This window comes from Geotrypetes seraphini, chromosome 3 (assembly GCF_902459505.1).
Source record: "Geotrypetes seraphini chromosome 3, aGeoSer1.1, whole genome shotgun sequence".
In the NCBI taxonomy this organism is placed as follows: Eukaryota; Metazoa; Chordata; class Amphibia; order Gymnophiona; family Dermophiidae; genus Geotrypetes; species Geotrypetes seraphini.
In genome coordinates this window covers 92,927,940-92,945,678 of record NC_047086.1, presented here as the reverse complement: position 1 = coordinate 92,945,678, position 17,739 = coordinate 92,927,940, and the positions used below count along the sequence as shown (strand labels likewise).

General features: G+C 47.6%; 1 protein-coding gene across 2 annotated transcripts in view; it reads right to left on the bottom strand.

Moving 5' to 3' along the window:
* Positions 1 to 17,739, bottom strand: part of LPIN1 (lipin 1) — a 225,662-nt gene that overhangs the window by 17,575 nt on the left and 190,348 nt on the right. For both annotated transcript variants that reach the window (XM_033937853.1, XM_033937854.1), the window contains one exon: positions 1,223 to 1,309. In XM_033937853.1, coding sequence (XP_033793744.1) covers positions 1,223 to 1,309 — 87 coding nt within the window. The remainder of the gene's footprint in view (positions 1 to 1,222; positions 1,310 to 17,739) is intronic.

Here is a 17,739-nt window from a genome sequence, read left to right as displayed (position 1 = left end):
AACCATGATGGAAGAAGAAGTGACCAACTGTGCAGTAATTCACTTCTTCCTCTTCTTGCCACAAGAGCTTAGTCCTGGAGGGGAAGAAAAAGGAAAAGAACTGCTGCTGATGGGCTGAAAAGAATAAAGATGAGTTTAGATCCAACGCTTCCCATCTTAAAAGCCACCAGAGCTGAACTGGATCCTCTGGATTGCAACTGCAGCACCTTTAAAGTAAGCAAGGGATCCAGGAGATCTGGCTTTCTTTTCTTCTCCATGCTCAGTTTAGCCATAGCTATCCCTTTTCCCTGGGGTGCAGGTTAAGAGGATGTGTCTGGTAACCCTAATGCAGTAGGGCAGAGATAGAGAAAGTGATGTGGTACAAATCAAATCTTAACCTTGAGAACAACCAAAGGTGAACTGAGCATGGAGAAAAAAAGGAAACAGGATCTTCTGAATCCCCTGAATCCTATGCTTTCGACTTTAAAAGTGTCGCAGCTGGAATCCGGTTTTAACTTATTTATGTAAAGATGCAATGAGGGATTGAGGGCAGAGTAAAGAAAGAGCAATGTGCGGGAGAGGAACTGGGGACAAAATAAAGGGGTGAAAATTGCCAAGGGGGGGACCTGGAGGCAGAATAAAGATGTGAATGTGTCATGGAGGGTTGGGGGCAGACAAAAGGGTTGAATCATGGGCAGAGTAAAGGGATAAATATGCTATGGGAGGAGTTGGGGCATTTAAAAGTGATAAATCAGCACATTCACCTATTTTGTCTGCCCTCAAGGCTGGGGGGGGGGCAGAGTAAATTTTGTCTGCCCTCAAGGACATGGGGGAGGCGCAGAGTCATGGGGTAAATATGCCTTGGGGGAGCAGCAAGCTGAAGGCTTGCTATAGTTGAGGGAAGTAAAGATACCGTGGCAGCCGGGAAGGTGAGGAGACGGAATAAGAGACTGGGGTATTGCACATAGGAGAAGACTTTAGGAGCAGATGGAATTATGGGTCATGTTGAGATTTAGAGGGAGACAGTACTACAGTTGGAGTGAAAGAGGGAATTGAGGCGGCTGGAGCCTGAGAAAGGAAAAGACAGGAAGGCATTTCTGGTCTTATTATGGGGGAATTTTATGCAAAATACAACAAAATAAACTGCACAATTTTCAAAACTTTTTTGCGGAATTCTGCCACGAGTAATAATAAAGCATATAGTTCATGATCAGATAAATTCTGTGTTATTTTGATTACTTACTGGCTAACTTTGTGATACAACTTTGCAATTCCCTGGTGAGTCCAGTCCTTTCCAAAGGTGGGTAAAATATGTCCCAAAGTATCTGACCTGCATAAAATTAAGACACCAAAATAAAGATGTGCAAAACAGAAAAAAAAGAGAAGAAAGTTTTAAATGCAATACTTCAAATAACTGTACTGGTAATGAATGTAAAATTAACAAAGAATGTAGCATCAAATTATTAAAGTAAGACTTATAGATTCTGCTTTAATTGTATAGGATAGACATAGAAAAATGCTGTGAGATTAAATTCAATGTAAACAGTGGTGAATAGTAGTGCTATTAGAAATAGGTCTTGCTATGACCAATGTAGAATTTACCAAGCCTAAATTTTCACATAATTCTATTAGAGCTGTAGAAACAAAATGAGGAGAGTGGATGTGGTCCCTATTCATAAAAGTGGTCACAGAGATGAAGCAGGAAACTACAGGCCGGTGGAGCCTCACTTCAGTTGTTGGAAAAATAATGGAAGTGCTGCTGAAAGAAAGGATAGTGTACTTCGTTGAATCTAATGGGTTACAGGATCCGAGGCAACATGGCTTTACAAAAAGTAAATCGTGCCAAACGAACCTGATTTAATTTTTTGATTGAGTGACCAGAGAGCTGGATTGAGGACATATGCTAGATGTAATTTACTTAGATTTCAGCAAAGCCTTTGATACAGTTCCTCATAGGAGGCTGTTGAACAAACTTGAAGGGCTGAAGTTAGGACCCAAAATGGTGAACTGGGTTAGAAACTGTCGGACAGACGCCAGAGGGTAGTGATTAATGGAAGTCACCGGGAGGAAGGAAAGGTGAGTAGTAGAGTCCCTCAGGGTTCGGTTTTGGGGCCAATCCTGTTCAATATGTTTGTGAGTGACATTGCTGAAGGGTTAGAAGGAAAAGTGTGCCTTTTTGCAGATGATACCAAAATTTGTAACAGAGTAGACACCGAAGAGAGAGTGGAAAATATGAAAAAGGATCTGCAAAAGTTAGAGGAATGGTCTAATGCTTGACGACTAAAATTCAATGCAAAGAAATGCAGAGCAATGCATTTGGGGATTAATAATCAGAAGGAACCGTATATGCTGGGAGGTGAGAAGCTGATATGCACGGACGGGGAGAGGGACCTAGGGGTGATAGTGTCTGAAGATCTAAAGGCGAAAAAACAGTGTGATAGGCGGTGGCTGCTGCCAGAAGGATGCTGGACTGTATAAAGAGAGACGTAGCCAGTAGAAGGAAGAAGACCCCACTTGGAGTATTGTGTTCAGTTTTGAAGACCGTATCTGGCGAAGGACATAAGAAGACTTGAAGCGGTCCAGAGGAGGGTGACGAAAATGATAGGAGGCTTGCACCAGAAGATGTATAAGGAGAGACTGGAAGCCCTGAATATGTATACCCTAGAAGAAAGGAGAGACAGGGGAAATATGATTCAGACGTTCAAATACTTGAAGAGTATTAACGTGGAAACAAAATCTTTTCCAGAGAAAAGAAAATGGTAAAACCAGAGGACATAATTTGAGGTTGAGGGGTGGTAGATCCAAAGGCAATGTTAGGAAATTCTATTTCAGAGAGGGTGGTGGATGCCTGGAATGCGCTCCCGAGAGAGTAAAACTGTGACTGAGTTCAAAGAAGCGTGGGATGAATACAGAGGATCTAAAATCAGAAAATAATACTAAAAAATTGAACTAAGGCCAGTTCTGGGCAGACTTGCACGGTCTGTATCTGTATATGGCCGTTTGGTGGAGGATGGGCTGGGGAGGGCTTCAATGGCTGGGAGGGTGTAGATGGGCTGGAGTAGGTTTTAACGAAGATTTCGGCAGTTGGAACCCAAGCACAGTACCGGGTAGAGCTTTGGATTCTTGCCCAGAAATAGCTAAGAAGAAAAAAAATTTAAATTGAATCAGGTTTGGCAGACTGGATGGACCATTTGGGTCTTATCTGCCGTCATCTACTATGTTACTATTTGCCTTTTTCTGTCAAGAGATTATCTATACAGTAGTATAAGTTTTGATGTTTGAACTAAGCGGTGAAAGTCTCCCTCCCTTTTAATGTTCTTTCTATAACCCCTAATGCGGATAATTGAGGGATATTAGTATACAATGACTTGATGTCCATAGTGACCAAAATAATATCGGAGCGTACCCCTTCATATTGTTCAATGATATTAATCTTGTAAGATGAATCTCTGATATATGATTTGATACGTGGACAAAAGGTCTAAGAAAAAAATCCACAAATTTAGACAATGGTTCCAAAATAGAACCATTCCCTGAAATAATTGGACGACCAAGTGGATTTGTCAGCGATTTGTGTACCTTTGGAAGTACATAAATGGTGAGAATGATGGGATGACAAACAGTCAAAAATACACTTTCTTTCATAGTAATATAACCTGTACCCCTTGCTATTGTAACCAAAGAATCAATTTCAGCTTTAAGATGTACTGTAGGATCATCAATCAATTGAACATAATATGTTTGATCAAACACCTGTCTCTCTACTTCTGCAACTTAAAATGACCGGTACATCACAACGATACCACCCCCTTTATCCGCCGGTTTAATTACTTTATCTGTATTAGCTCTAAGATCTTTAACTGCAGAATTTCACCCTTAGAAAGATTATAGAACAGTCTCTTTTTATGATCTCTTTCTAAGATTGCAATATCATGTGATACACATTGATGAAAGGCTTCAATAAGTGGATCAATAGGCCCCAGAGGAATCCACTTACTCTGGTTTTAAAATCGACAAATCTACTTGAGATGGACTATTTGAAAAAAAGTGTGTGATTTGAAGCTTCCTTTGGAACTTAAATAAATCTATTTTAGTTTGGAGTGGGTCATATGAAGCAGATGGAACAAATGATAAACCTTTACGCAAAACACTTTCCTGATCCTTAGTTAAACAAATGTCTGAGATATTAAAAATAGGAATCTCTTCTCTTTGATTTGTACTCAATAACTCACACTTCCTCTGCTTTTTTTTTTTTTTTCTCTCTACTTAGTATATAGTTTACTGCCTGATTATATGGACATCCCATTTATATATATATTTTTTGCATTGTTTGGATTTTAAAGTTTTCCTGTAGCCTTACTTCGTTTATTTTCTTATTATTGTATGAATTTAAAAATGTTAGGAGGTTAATGATTACACTGCACAACAATTTTTTGGTTAAGTCTTGATTCCTGAAAAGTTTTTGGTGATTATGACAGGTACCAACTTGGTATGCTCAAATATGGTTTTGGTTTTACTGCATCACGTAAGAACTATGAGAAATAGACATTTTAATGTTTACTGACAATAAAATATATAGTCAAGTTTACGTTTCGCACAAGCGACTAAATGAAACAGAATTAAAAGTGTTTTGCTCCCGAGTTTCTTTTATATTCAGTGTCTGGTGCATCACGTTGTAGCATCCAACAATAGTCGGCAAGCATTGACGGATTCCAATTGCCCTGGTATCGTTTCTCCATCGTAGCTATGTCTTGATGAAACCTTTCACCGTGCTCGTCACTCACAGCACCGAGATTTGCGGGGAAGAAGTCCAAGTGTGAATGGAGGAAATGAATCTTGAGTGACATATTGCACTTCATTCTCTTGTATGCTTTGAGAAGTTTGTCTACCAGCTGAATGTAGTTTGGGGCTCTGTAATTGCCCAGAAAATTGTCAACAACGTCTTTCAAGGCTTTCCAGCCAATTTTTTCCGGCCCAACTAACAGATCTTCAAATCGCTTGTCACTCATAACATGTCTGATCTGGGGGCCAACAAAAATACCCTCTTTGATCTTGGCATCAGTTATTCTTGGGAACATCTGTCTTAAATAACGAAAACCTTCCCCTTCCTTGTTCATTGCTTTCACAAAATTCTTCATGAGTCCCAGTTTAATGTGAAGAGGAGGCAAAAATATCTTTGTCGGGTCAACAAGCGATTCATGTGCTACATTTTTCTGTCCTGGAACTAACTTTTTACGGAGTGGCCAGTTCTTTCTAGAATAGTGCGACTCTCTGTCTCGGCTGTCCCATTCGCAGATGAAACAGCAGTACTTTGTATAGCCAAGCTGCAGTCCTAGTAACAGAGCAACGACTTTGAGGTCTCCACAGATATTCCAGTTATACCTGGTATACTGGACATACTTTAGTAACATTTCCATATTCTCATATGTTTCTTTCATATGTGCTGCATAGCCAACAGGTACTGAAGGATAAACGTTGCCATTGTGCAACAGAACAGCTTTCAGGCTTAACATTGACGAATCAATGAAAAGACGCCACTCTTCCGGGTTGTGATCACAACCAAAGACCGAGAACAATCCTTCAATGTCACAACAGAAACAGAGACTGTCGACTTGTGCAAAAAATTTGGTTATATCATGATGCCGGTCTCGAAACACAGAAATTTTCGTACCTGGTGATAGCAAACACCATTCCTGCAGTCTCGAACCTAGCAGCTCAGCTTTTGCTTTTGACAGACCCAAATCTCTGACCAAATCGTTCAATTCGGACTGTGTTATCAGATGTGGATCGCCTGATGAGGATGGTTCAAAATCCGGGTCAATGTCACTGTTAGAACCCTGCACTGCAGTTTCTTCATCTGGTTCGTCTAAGGTCCAATCCTCTGGTGGTTTCGGAACTGGAAGACTGTCATCATGTGGCATGGGTCTCATTGCTGAAGGCAGATTAGGATATTCAATTGACTTCTTGTTTTTGGCAGAGAAACCAGACACATTAGTCAAACAGAAATAACAGTCCGTCACATGGTCTTTCTGTTCTCGCCATATCATCGGAACAGCAAATGGCATCGTCTTTCGAGTACCTCTGAGCCAGGCTCTCAGACTAACAGCACATGTCGCACAGCAAATGTGAGGCGCCCATTGCTTGTCTTGATCACCTATTTTGCAGCCAAAATACAGATGATAGGCTTTCTTTACAAGGGCAGTCATCGAACGTCTCTGAGGCGTAAGTGTATATTCCCCACAGATATAGCAGAATGTGTCGCGGCTGTTACGACACCGACGAGACATATTGCCCGACACCAAAACGTCTATAGCATCAAGCTTACTTACTGTTATATTGCTACAGCTACTATACTACTATACTTTACTATACTGATACTATATACACACACGGACTATCTATATTAACCAAATGAGCAGGATCGGTGTATGGAAGCCACCATTATAGCATGGTGAGACAGCGCAAGCTCGTTCAGACCTGCCCAGACATGCCCAGGATGTCATCTTCCATAAAACAGCTTCCAACCTGGCTAGATTTTATGCATGGACATACCCAGGCGGCACAAACCGTTGTTGATAAGACACTTATGGGAGAAAAAATTGTTTGCATCCAAATATAAGAAAAAATCACGACAAAATTGAAGATTTCTCTGAAATGGTACGTGATGGGTAATTTTTGATGTAATATTCATGATCAGCACCCAAAATTCTATAAGAAACACCCAGCAGTGTTCAGGAAGCAAAAACTTTGTTGTGCAGTGTTACTTATTAAATATTTAACATAAACTGTGATGCTGCATGGTTTTAAAGCTTCCATAAGGGTGATATTTTTTTATCAAAAATGAATTGTATATTCGAGTATTTTTTAACTATTATATATTGAGTATGGTTGATGTTTTTATTAAACATGAATTGTATATTTAAGTATTTATTAATTTAAACTATTATATATTGAATGTGTTGATAAATTTGCTAATCTGGATTTTATTAATTTGTATGTGGTTCATTGGTATCTATGATGAACCCTTAGCTTTGAGTTTCTATTGCATTTGCATGTATTTATGTGCATTCTTTATTTATTTATGGCTGTGGGGAGTTCCCGTCGTAGTCTCGAGAGACTACGGGAATTCACGGCAGCTATTTCCTATTGGTGATCTGCACGGGGCAGGAGCGAAGGAAGATCGCTCCTGCCCCAAAAGCCCCCTAGACCACCAGGTGGTGCCGGTAGGAAGGCAGGAAGGATGCGGGGGTGGGTCAGAGCCGGACCAGAAGATATTCACGGTATTTCACCATTCGCGGTCCGACTCTGCCCCTATCCCCCGCGAATCTGGAGGGAGAAGTGTACATTAATTGTTGTTACATGTACATTCATATATATGTATACCTTTTTTACTATATCTTTTTTTAATTAATAATGCATGATTTTAATTTGTTTGTAACTGTGTATGTACTTGTAGACTCCTGAGGCAGGCCGGTTAGGCCGAAACATGTGCATGTCGGGTCATTGAGTCATTGGACAAATTTATGTGGCTTTGGATGAATAAAGGCAATTGGATTTATCAGATGAGTTGAAGGACACTTTTGTTTGGTGCACACCATTCTGATTGGGACAATTCCACAAAGGTCATGAAAACTCCAGAGCATAACCATCCCAAATCACCTCCAGGACCCACTGATCCGTTGTGATCTCGGCTCATCCCCAGTAAAACTCCCACAACCGGGCTCTCACTGGAACCGGGGGAAGTACTCGCAATGATTCATTGGGCCAGACAGGTGGAGGAGTCATGACACCCCCCGGTGGGCCCCCGAAAGGACTGCATGCACTGGAAGACACGTCCTCTGGAAGGAAAAGAGGTCGCACCCTGGCCAGGGTGGTACCTACAAAAGTCACTCAAACAACCCTGGGCAGAACCACCTTGTGAAGCCTAGCGAGGTCAGTCCTCCGGTAACTGAGGCATCTTAGAATCACTCAAGGCCTGAACACACTTATCTAACTCCTCCTCAAAGAGAGAAAGGAGCCCCAAAAAGGAAACTTGCTGAGCTTAGCCTTAGATGCCGCACCCGTCGACCAACCCCGAAGCCACAGGGTACGGCGGGTTGCTACACTGAGAGCTATGGATTTGGCCGAGGCACGCAACAGATCATACATGGTATCAGAGAAATAAGAAGCTCACAGCTTAGCCACTTCCTGATCCACTAAGGACCAGTCAGCCAACTCGTGGTCAAGAACTGGAAACAAGCCGGGTTACAAGACTGCTACAAATCGCCAACTGGACATCCAGGGCAGCCACATCAAAATTTCAGTTAAGCAGAGCCTCCATTTTATGGTCCTGAGAGTCTCTCAGGGCTGAGCCACCTTCCACCAACACGGTATGTCTGCATGCAATAGCCAAAACCACCGCATCGATCATAGGAGACTTAAAGGTATCTCTAGCCCCATTGGGAATGGGGTAGGAGTCTGGCTATGGACGACAAGCAAAAATGTGCATTCAGAACTTTCCATTGAGCATGCATTACATCCCAAACATCTTGATGCATAGGGAAAGAGCGAGATGCTGACCGGATCCCTCTAATAAGACCCTAGGGGGATCCTTAGCTTCTTCTTCAATAAAATTGAAGACACCTGAAGAATGAGCTCTTGCAACTCTTCCCGATGAAAAATATGCACAACTGATGCATCCTCGCCAACCGGCTCCTCTGAAAAGTCTCCATTCAAAGCATCAGGTTCCCCTAACGGGTCTGGAAGGACTTCCCTAAGATCCAAGTTCTCATCCGGAGAAAACAGATTAGCAGAAAAGAATCCTCATCCCAAGACACCCGTGGCTGCTTGGACGATGGCTAAGGGGGCTGGACAGAGGCAACTGTAGCAGGAGACTGAACAGGGGTGGTCGTGAAAGGAAAAAAACCCCCAGACAACTCCTGGAACTGAAGCAGGACCCAAAGTTGCGTGTAAATAAGCCTTGCACATGTCTAACACAAAATCAGGGCAAAAAAACCCTGGCAGCAATCCAGAAATCATAACAGGAGCAGAAGGAGCCTCCATAATCCCCCACCCTATCTGCCTTATCATTCCCCTTCTAATTCCCTACTTAAGCAGCGTATATAGCTTCACCATTTTGTCCTGTGTGTCTTTCATAATTACATTGTACGCTCTATCGGACAGGGGCTGTCTCTTGCGTGATTAATGTACAGTGCTGCGTGCGTCTGGTAGAGCTAGAAATAATAAGTTGTTGTACTTTGGCAGTGTGCTTGCACATGGGTGGAATGTCAGTTATATCTGTAAATTACAGATTATAAATTTCTGCATGCTTTTTAGCATTCTATTTGCAAGCATTTACCCCTATGGCTGATGTATATTTGACCTGTTACACTACTATTCTATAAACGGAAATAGGTGCCTACTTTGCTTTATAAAATAGGCTCAATGTATGTGCCTTTTTGGTATCTAAAATTAGGCACTCCTCTTAATGCTAAGAAAGGAGAAATTAGGTTCTTACCTGCTAATTTACTTTCTTTTAGCTTCTCCAGACCAGTAGAGGTTAACTTTACGAATGGGTATATATCTAATCATGACCAGCAGGTGGAGACTGAAAACAAAACTTTGGGACAGTATATACTATCCTCCCTTCTCTATTTCCCTCAGTCTGCCGAATAGCCAAGCAGAACCAAGAACTGGAAAACAGGAAGAAAACAATACTCCGAACAGGAGTAACAAATAACATATCCAAATGCTGTTGGAAAATGCAGAGGAGAAATACCCGAAGGAAAATGTCCCCACAGCTCGCCAGCTAAGCCAGCCGAGCCACAGCCGCTGTTCTTTAATTCTCCCCGGCCCTAGAAAAATACTAGAACCCGCAGCAAAAAACAAAAACTGCCCGCGAAACAGCCCCAACAACAACAACAACAGACAGGGTGGGGACCTCTACTGGTCTGGAGAAGCTAAAAGAAAGTAAATTAGCAGGTAAGAACCTAATTTCTCCTTCTTTAGCACTCTCCAGACCAGTAGAGGTTAACTTTACGAATGGGACGTACCAAAGCAGTCCCTCTCATGGGCGGGACCCCCGAAGGGCCGATACCAGTACACGCTCACCGAACACTGCGTCCCGACGCGCCTGCACATCAACCCGATAATGACGAACAAAGGAATGCAAGGAGGACCAAACCGCAGCCTTACAAATATCCACTGGAGGCACGAGCGACGACTCAGCCCAAGAAGCCGCCTGACCCCGAGTGGAATGAGCCTTGAGAAACTCCGGAACAGGCTGCTGTTTCAGAAGATAAGCGGAAGCAATCGTCTCCTTGATCCAGCGCGCAATAGTAGCCTTAGAAGCGCCAGCTCCCCGACGAGGACCCGCCAGGAGGACAAAGAGATGATCGGACTTCCGGAATTCCTGGGTCCGCTGCACATAAGAGCGAAGGACCCGACCGACATCCAACTTGCGCAGCTGCCGTTGCTCAGAAGAGCCCTCCCGACCACCCAAGACCGGGAGAACCACCGATTGATTGACATGAAAAGGAGAAACAACCTTCGGCAGAAAGGAAGGAACAGGCCGCAAGACGACCCGCTCCCTAGAAAACTCCAAGAAGGGAGCCCTACAAGAGAAAGCCTGCAGCTCAGAAACACGCCTAGCAGAAGTAATGGCCACCAAAAAGACCGCCTTCAAAGTAAGGTCCTTCAAAGAACAGTCGTCCAAGGGCTCGAAAGGCGGACGCACCAAAACAGAGAGAACCAGATTAAGATCCCAAGAGGGAACCGAGGGCCGTAGGGGAGGCCTAAGCAACTTGGCCGCCCGCAAAAACCGAATCACATCAGGAAGAGCCGAAAAACGCTGACCTGACACCAACCCTCGAAAGGCCGACAGGGCCGCAAGATGAACCCGGAGAGAAGACCAAGCCAGGCCTCTATCCAGGCCATCCTGCAAGAACTCTAGAATGTTAGGCAGAGAAGCGCGAAAAGAGGTCACTCCCCGCGCCCGACACCATTCCTCAAAGAGACGCCAAACCCGCACATAAGCCCGAGAGGTAGAAAGCCTCCGGGACCCCAACAGTGTAGAGATCACCTTGTCTGAATATCCCTTCTTGCTAAGGCGACCCCTTTCAAGAGCCACGCCGTAAGACAGAAGGGAGACGGGTCGAACATGGGAATGGGACCCTGCATCAGAAGGTCGTCCGAGAGAGGCAGAGGAAGAGGATCCGCCACCAGGTGCCTCACCAGATCCGCATACCACGGACGTCGAGGCCAATCCGGCGCCACCAGCACCACCAAACCCGGATGGTGAACAATGCGAAGAAGCACTCTGCCCACCAGCGGCCAAGGAGGGAACACATACAATAGCCCCTCCGTTGGCCACGGCTGGACCAGAGCATCCAGACCCTCGGCCAGACCGTCCCTGAGAACGACTGAAGAAGCGGGGCACTTTGGCGTTGCCACCCGTGGCCATCAGGTCCATCAGGGGCTGCCCCCAAGCCTGCACTATCAACTGAAACGCCCCGGCGCCGAGACACCACTCTCCTGGATCTAGGAAGTGACGACTGAGGAAGTCTGCCTGAACATTTTCTACTCCGGCTATATGAGAGGCCGAGAGGTCCAGCAGATGGGACTCCGCCCAAACCATGAGCAGAGCCGCCTCCTGCGCCACCTGAGTGCTCTTGGTGCCCCCCTGACGATTGACATAAGCCACCGCCGTGGCATTGTCCGACAGCACTCTGACCGACTTGCCCAGCAACAGGGAGTGGAAAGCCAACAGCGCCAGACGGACCGCTCTGGTCTCCAACACGTTGATCGACCAGGCGGTCTCCTCCGCGGACCAGGTGCCCTGCGCTGAGTGACCCAAACACTGAGCCCCCCAACCCAGGAGACTCGCATCCGTCAGGAGCACCGTCCACTGCGGGAGATCCAGACCCACCCCCTGAACTAGGTGAGGGGTCTGGAGCCACCAACGCAGACTGCAGCGCGCCAAGCCTCGCAGGGGAACCGGAACATCCATCCCGTGCCTCTGGGGAGACCACCTCCGGAGCAGAGCATACTGGAGAGGACGCATGTGGGCCCGCGCCCACCTCACCACGTCCAGGGACGCCGCCATCGACCCCAAGACCTGGAGGAAATCTCGCGCCCGAGGACACCGGGACGCCAAAAGCAGGCGAATCTGAGATTGCAATTTGCTCACCCGGGCCTCTGGGAGGAAGACCTTCCCCAAGGAGGTGTCGAACAGCACCCCTAGGTACTCCAGACGCTGAGCCGGGACCAACCGACTCTTGGAAAGGTTGACCACCCAGCCCAGCGACCGGAGAAACTCCACCACCCGAGCAGTAACCCGGGAGCTTTCCTGCAACGACTTTGCCCGAATTAACCAGTCGTCCAGGTAGGGGTGTACCAGGATGCCCTCCGACCGCAAGGCTGCCGCGACGACCACCATCACCTTGGTGAACGTCCGGGGAGCCGTGGCCAGCCCAAAGGGAAGCGCACAGAACTGATAGTGCTGATCCAAGATCGCAAAGCGCAGGAAACGCTGATGAGAGGCCCGAATGGGAACATGCAAGTAGGCCTCCGTCAGATCGAGAGAAGTGAGAAACTCCCCCGGCTGAACCGCCAGAATGACCGACCGCAGAGTTTCCATACGGAAAGAGGGAATCTTGAGAGCCCTGTTGACCCCTTTCAAATCGAGGATGGGCCGAAAGGTCCCCTCCTTCTTGGGCACCACAAAGTAAATGGAGTACATAGAAACATAGAAAGATGACGGCAGATAAGGGCCATAGCCCATCAAGTCTGCCCACACCATTTACCCACCCTCTTAAGTCTACTGATCCCCTAAAGAATAATTGTAATTATACTGTCACTCTACTGACCCGCTCATTCAGTCCTAGTGACCCTATCCCTTGGCATGACCTCGTAGGGATCCCACATAGGTATCCCATTTGTTCTTGAAGTCTGAGATGCTGCGTGCCTCGACCACCTGCACTGGAAGCTCGTTCCAATGCTCAATCACTCTCTCCGTGAAGAAGTATTTCCTGGTGTCTCCACGAAACTTCTCTCCCCTGAGCTTGAGCGGATGTCTTCTTGTGGTCGAGGGTCCCCTGAGAAGAAAGATATCATCTTCCACCTCTACCCGTCCCGTGATGTACTTAAATGTCTCAATCATGTCTCCCCTCTCCCTACGCTCCTCGAGAGTGTAGAGCTGCAATTTGCTCAGTCTTTCTTCGTACGGGAGACCCTTTAGCCCCGAGACCATCCTGGTGGCCATCCGCTGAACCGATTCAACTCTGAGCACATCCTTACGGTAATGTGGCCTCCAGAATTGAACACAGTATTCCAGATGCGGTCTCACCATGGCTCTGTACAGTGGCATCATGACTTCAGGTTTCCTGTTGACGAAGCTTCTCTTGATACAACCTATCATTTGCCGTGCTTTAGATGAAGCCTTCTCCACTTGAGTGGCTGCTTTCATGTCAGCACTGATGATTACTCCTAAGTCTCGTTCTGCCGTAGTCCTGGCTAAAGTTTCTCCATTCAGGGTGTAAGTTCTGCAAGGATTTCCGTTGCCGAGATGCATGACCTTACATTTCTTGGCGTTGAAGCCCAGCTGCCAGATCAAGGACCAACTTTCTAAAGTACGCAGGTCTTGCTCCATAGCATCCTGAAGATTACAGCCGTTTACTACATTGCATAGTTTGGCGTCATCAGCGAATAAGGTTACCTTGCCTTGGAGCCCTTGAGTCAGATCCCTAATGAATATGTTGAAGAGGAGTGGGCCCAGGACCGAACCCTGTGGCACTCCGCTGGTCACCTCCGACATTTTAGAAAGGGTACCGTTGACCACCACCCTCTGAAGTCTGCCACTAAGCCAATCTTTAACCCATGCAGTTAGAGTCTCTCCTAATCCCATAGATTTCATCTTGTTCAGCAGCCTGTGGTGTGGGACGCTGTCAAACGCTTTGCTGAAGTCCAGGTACACGACGTCCAAGGACTCTCCTGAGTCTAGTCTTCTTGTTACCCAGTCAAAGAAGCTTATTAGATTGGACTGGCATGACCTACCCTTGGTGAATCCATGTTGGCTGGGATCCCGGAGATTACCCTCGTTCAGGATCGTATCTAATTTGTACTTAATTAGTGTTTCCATGAGTTTGCACACTATTGAGGTGAGGCTTACCGGTCTATAGTTCGCAGCCTCAGCCTTGCAACCCTTTTTATGTAGAGGAACGACGTTGGCTGTTTTCCAGTCCAACGGAACTTTCCCCGTACTTAGTGAGAGATTGAAGAGCACCGCCAACGGTTCTGCCAGGACATCTCTCAATTCTCTGAGCACTCTTGGGTGTAAATTGTCCGGTCCCATGGCCTTGTTTACCTTTAGCCTTGCCAGTTCGTTGTAGACGTCCCCAGGAGTGAACTCAAAATTCTGGAACGGGTCATCCACGTCTTGTATTATCATCAACTGTGGTCAGTGTCCCGGTGCTTCGCAGGTGAAGACTGAGCAGAAATATTCATTTAGTAGTTCTGCTTTTTCTGAATCCGCCACCGCGTAGTTTCCGTCCGGTTGTCTAAGGCGTACTATACCATCTGTGTTCCTTTTCCTATCGCTGATATACCTAAAGAAGGATTTGTCCCCTTTTTTAATGTTTTTTGCCAGAGTTTCTTCCACTCGACGTTTGGCCTCCCTAACTGCTGTTTTGACCGCTGCAGATCTGGTCTTATATTCTACTTTAGTTTCTCTTCTCTGGGTGCGTTTGTAGGAAAGAAATGCTTTTTTCTTCTCCTTAATGAGGAGTGAGATCTCTTCAGTGAACCATTGGGGTTTGTTGTTTCTTTGCCGTTTATCTACTGATTTTATGTAGCGATTAGTTGCTTCGTGTATGGATGATTTCAGGTACGACCACATAGTTTCCACATTGCCGGTCTCTGCTTGGTCCTGTAGCGTCTGATGAACGTGATCTCCCATACGTGCGAAATCGGCGCCCCGAAATTTGAGCACCTTTGTTTTTGTAATTGATTTAGGGGATCCTTTCCCAATGTTGAACCATACCATGTTATGGTCGCTGGAGGCTAGCGTATCTCCTACCGAGACCTCTGAGATGCTTTCCCCGTTTGTGAGTACCAGGTCTAGGATCGTCTGGGCCCTAGTGGGCTCCGTTACCATCTGTCTGAGATGTACTCCTTTTATGGAGTTCAGAAGCCTCCTGCTGCTGCTGGTTGCTGCTGAAAATGTCTTCCAGTCTGCATCAGGCATGTTGAAGTCCCCTAGCAGCACAGTGTCACCCCGTAGAGTTATATTCTCTATGTCTTCAATTAATTCTGCGTCCATGTTTTCCGGTTGTCTTGGAGGTCTGTACCTGCCCGTGCCCCACTCCGGAGGGGGCACTGGAACAACTGCCCTGAGATCTAGCAAGCGCTGAAGGGTCTGGCGAAAAGCCTGCGTCTTCCCAGGAGTCTGACATGGAGAAGCGAGGAAAAAGTCCGGCAGAGAGCGGGCGAACTCCAGGGCATAACCGTCTCGCACCACCTCCAGGACCCACTGATCGGACGTGATCTCGGCCCATTTGGGGAAAAAGTCGCGCAGCCGGGCCCCCACCGGAACCAACGGGGGCGCCGGCAAGGCGTCATTGTGCAGGACGGGAAGCGGGGAAACCGGCGGAGGGATTCCCTGCCCCCCGAAAGGGCTGCATGCGCTGGAAGAACCGACCCCGGAGACTGGAAAGAAGCAGCCCCACGCCCAGGGCGATACTTGCGAAATTCCCGCAAACGCCCCCGGGCCGCACCACCCCGAGACGCAGGGCGGGCACGGTCCTCCGGCAGACGGGGAACTTTCGAGTCCGACAGAGTCTGAATCAACTTATCCAAGTCCTCTCCAAATAAAAACGACCCCCGAAAGGGAAATTTAGTAAGCTTAGCTTTGGACGCAGCATCCGCCGCCCAAGCGCGCAGCCACAACACACGCCTTGCGGCCACGCCAAAAGCCATAGACTTAGCCGAGATCCGCACCAAGTCATATAGAGCATCTGAGAGGAATGAGGCAGCCATCTCAATCTTCGCTACCTCCTGATCCACCAGAGACCAGTCATCAGACTCCCGATCCACCGAAACACGGCGCGAGCGACCAGTCCCCCACAAATAGCCGCCTGGACCCCAAAAGCAGAAACCTGAAAATTTTGCTTAAGAATGTTCTCCAACTTGCGCTCCTCGGAGTCCCGCAAGGCAGAACCGCCCTCAACAGGCACGGTATGCCGCTTAGAAATTGCCGAGACCACCGCATCAACGACTGGCGAAGCTAACGTAGCCCGATCCCCTTCTGGAATGGGATACAGGCGAGCCATGCTGCGCGCCAGCCGAAACGGCGTCTCCGGCGTTTTCCACTGCTCCAGAATAATATCCCGAATATCCTGATGCATAGGAAAAGAGCGGGAAACGGAACGGATCCCCCGTAACAGAGGGTCCCCCACACGCGGAGTCTCCGGCGGCGCGTCCTCAAAACGCAAAACCAAAGAAACCTGTTGAATAAGGTCAGGCAGCTCATCTCTCTGAAAAAGGCGCACCACAGACGCCTCTTCACCGGAGAACGGGAAACCCGACAACCCGCCGCCAGCCTCCGTCCCCTCCAGAGGGTCCTGGAATTCCTCAGAAGGGTCCAGGTCCTCCTCCAGACCGACACATTCCTCCGACCACAAATCCTCGTCCCACGACACCCGCGGACGCTTGGACAAGGGAGGCGGCGGAGGGGACGTCACGTCAGACGAGAGAGGCAAAGCCGCAGGGAGCGCGGAGGAAACCCCACCCCCCGAAACCCCCTGGGCGCAACCGGGACCCCCAGCCGCCTGAAAATAGGCTCTGCATAAAGAAAAGAAAAAATCAGGAGAAAAAACCCCCGAGGGTCCCAAGGGACTCCCTGCCACAGCAGGGGACCCAGCAGAAACCTGCCCCTGCATAGTCAAAACAGGGGGAAGGTCACCTGAGGTGGAAGATAAAATGGAGGGGCCAGACAGAGAAGATGGCGGTTTTCCCGCCAAAAAAGCTCCCTCCATAGCCTGAAGCGGCTGAGAAACCTGAACAGTCTCAGCCGCTAAAGCAGGCAAGCCGGCATCAGCTGTCAAAAAATCAGCTGAGAGGGAATCCTCTAAAACCCGACCGTCGGCGGCTCGGGGAATCCCTCCGTGGGCGGACGGAGAAGACCGGGCTTCCCCACCGTTCCCTGCCGACTCGCGAGGCACCATCGGCGGGGAGCTCTGGGCGCCTGCAGCCGCTGCCGACGGAGCTCCTCCACCGCACCGGCCTGAACACCGCTTGCACAGGCCGGCCGCGAGTGCCTCGCGTCTGGAGCACAATGAGCACTTTTTCCCTTTAGAAGTGCTCATTGCTCCATACGCGACCTAGCTGTAAAAAAGTGCCGGTTAGTTGAAAAAATACAGTAAAATACAGTTTTCTTAAAGGGAAACAACCCTCCAGACCAGCACTACCTCAGGATTTTTTTTTTTTTTTACAGAACAGACTCCACAGGCTCTCGAAGCAATATGCCTTGCTTGATTTAGGGGGCAAGGCTTACTGCTGAGGCTCCTCTAAAAAAATGTGGGGAGGTGGAGGAAGTGGGGGGAGGGACCCCGCTCGAGACCCGCTGGGTTTGACACCCCCGAGGTCGGACGAACCCCCAAACAGAGTCCGCCCAAGCTCCGTCCGGCCAAAAACAGGGACAATAAACCCCCTAAACAAATTCCAACAGCCCTACCAAGGGAGATGGGTACAGATCACTCAACACCTGCTGGAGACTGAAAGAAGACT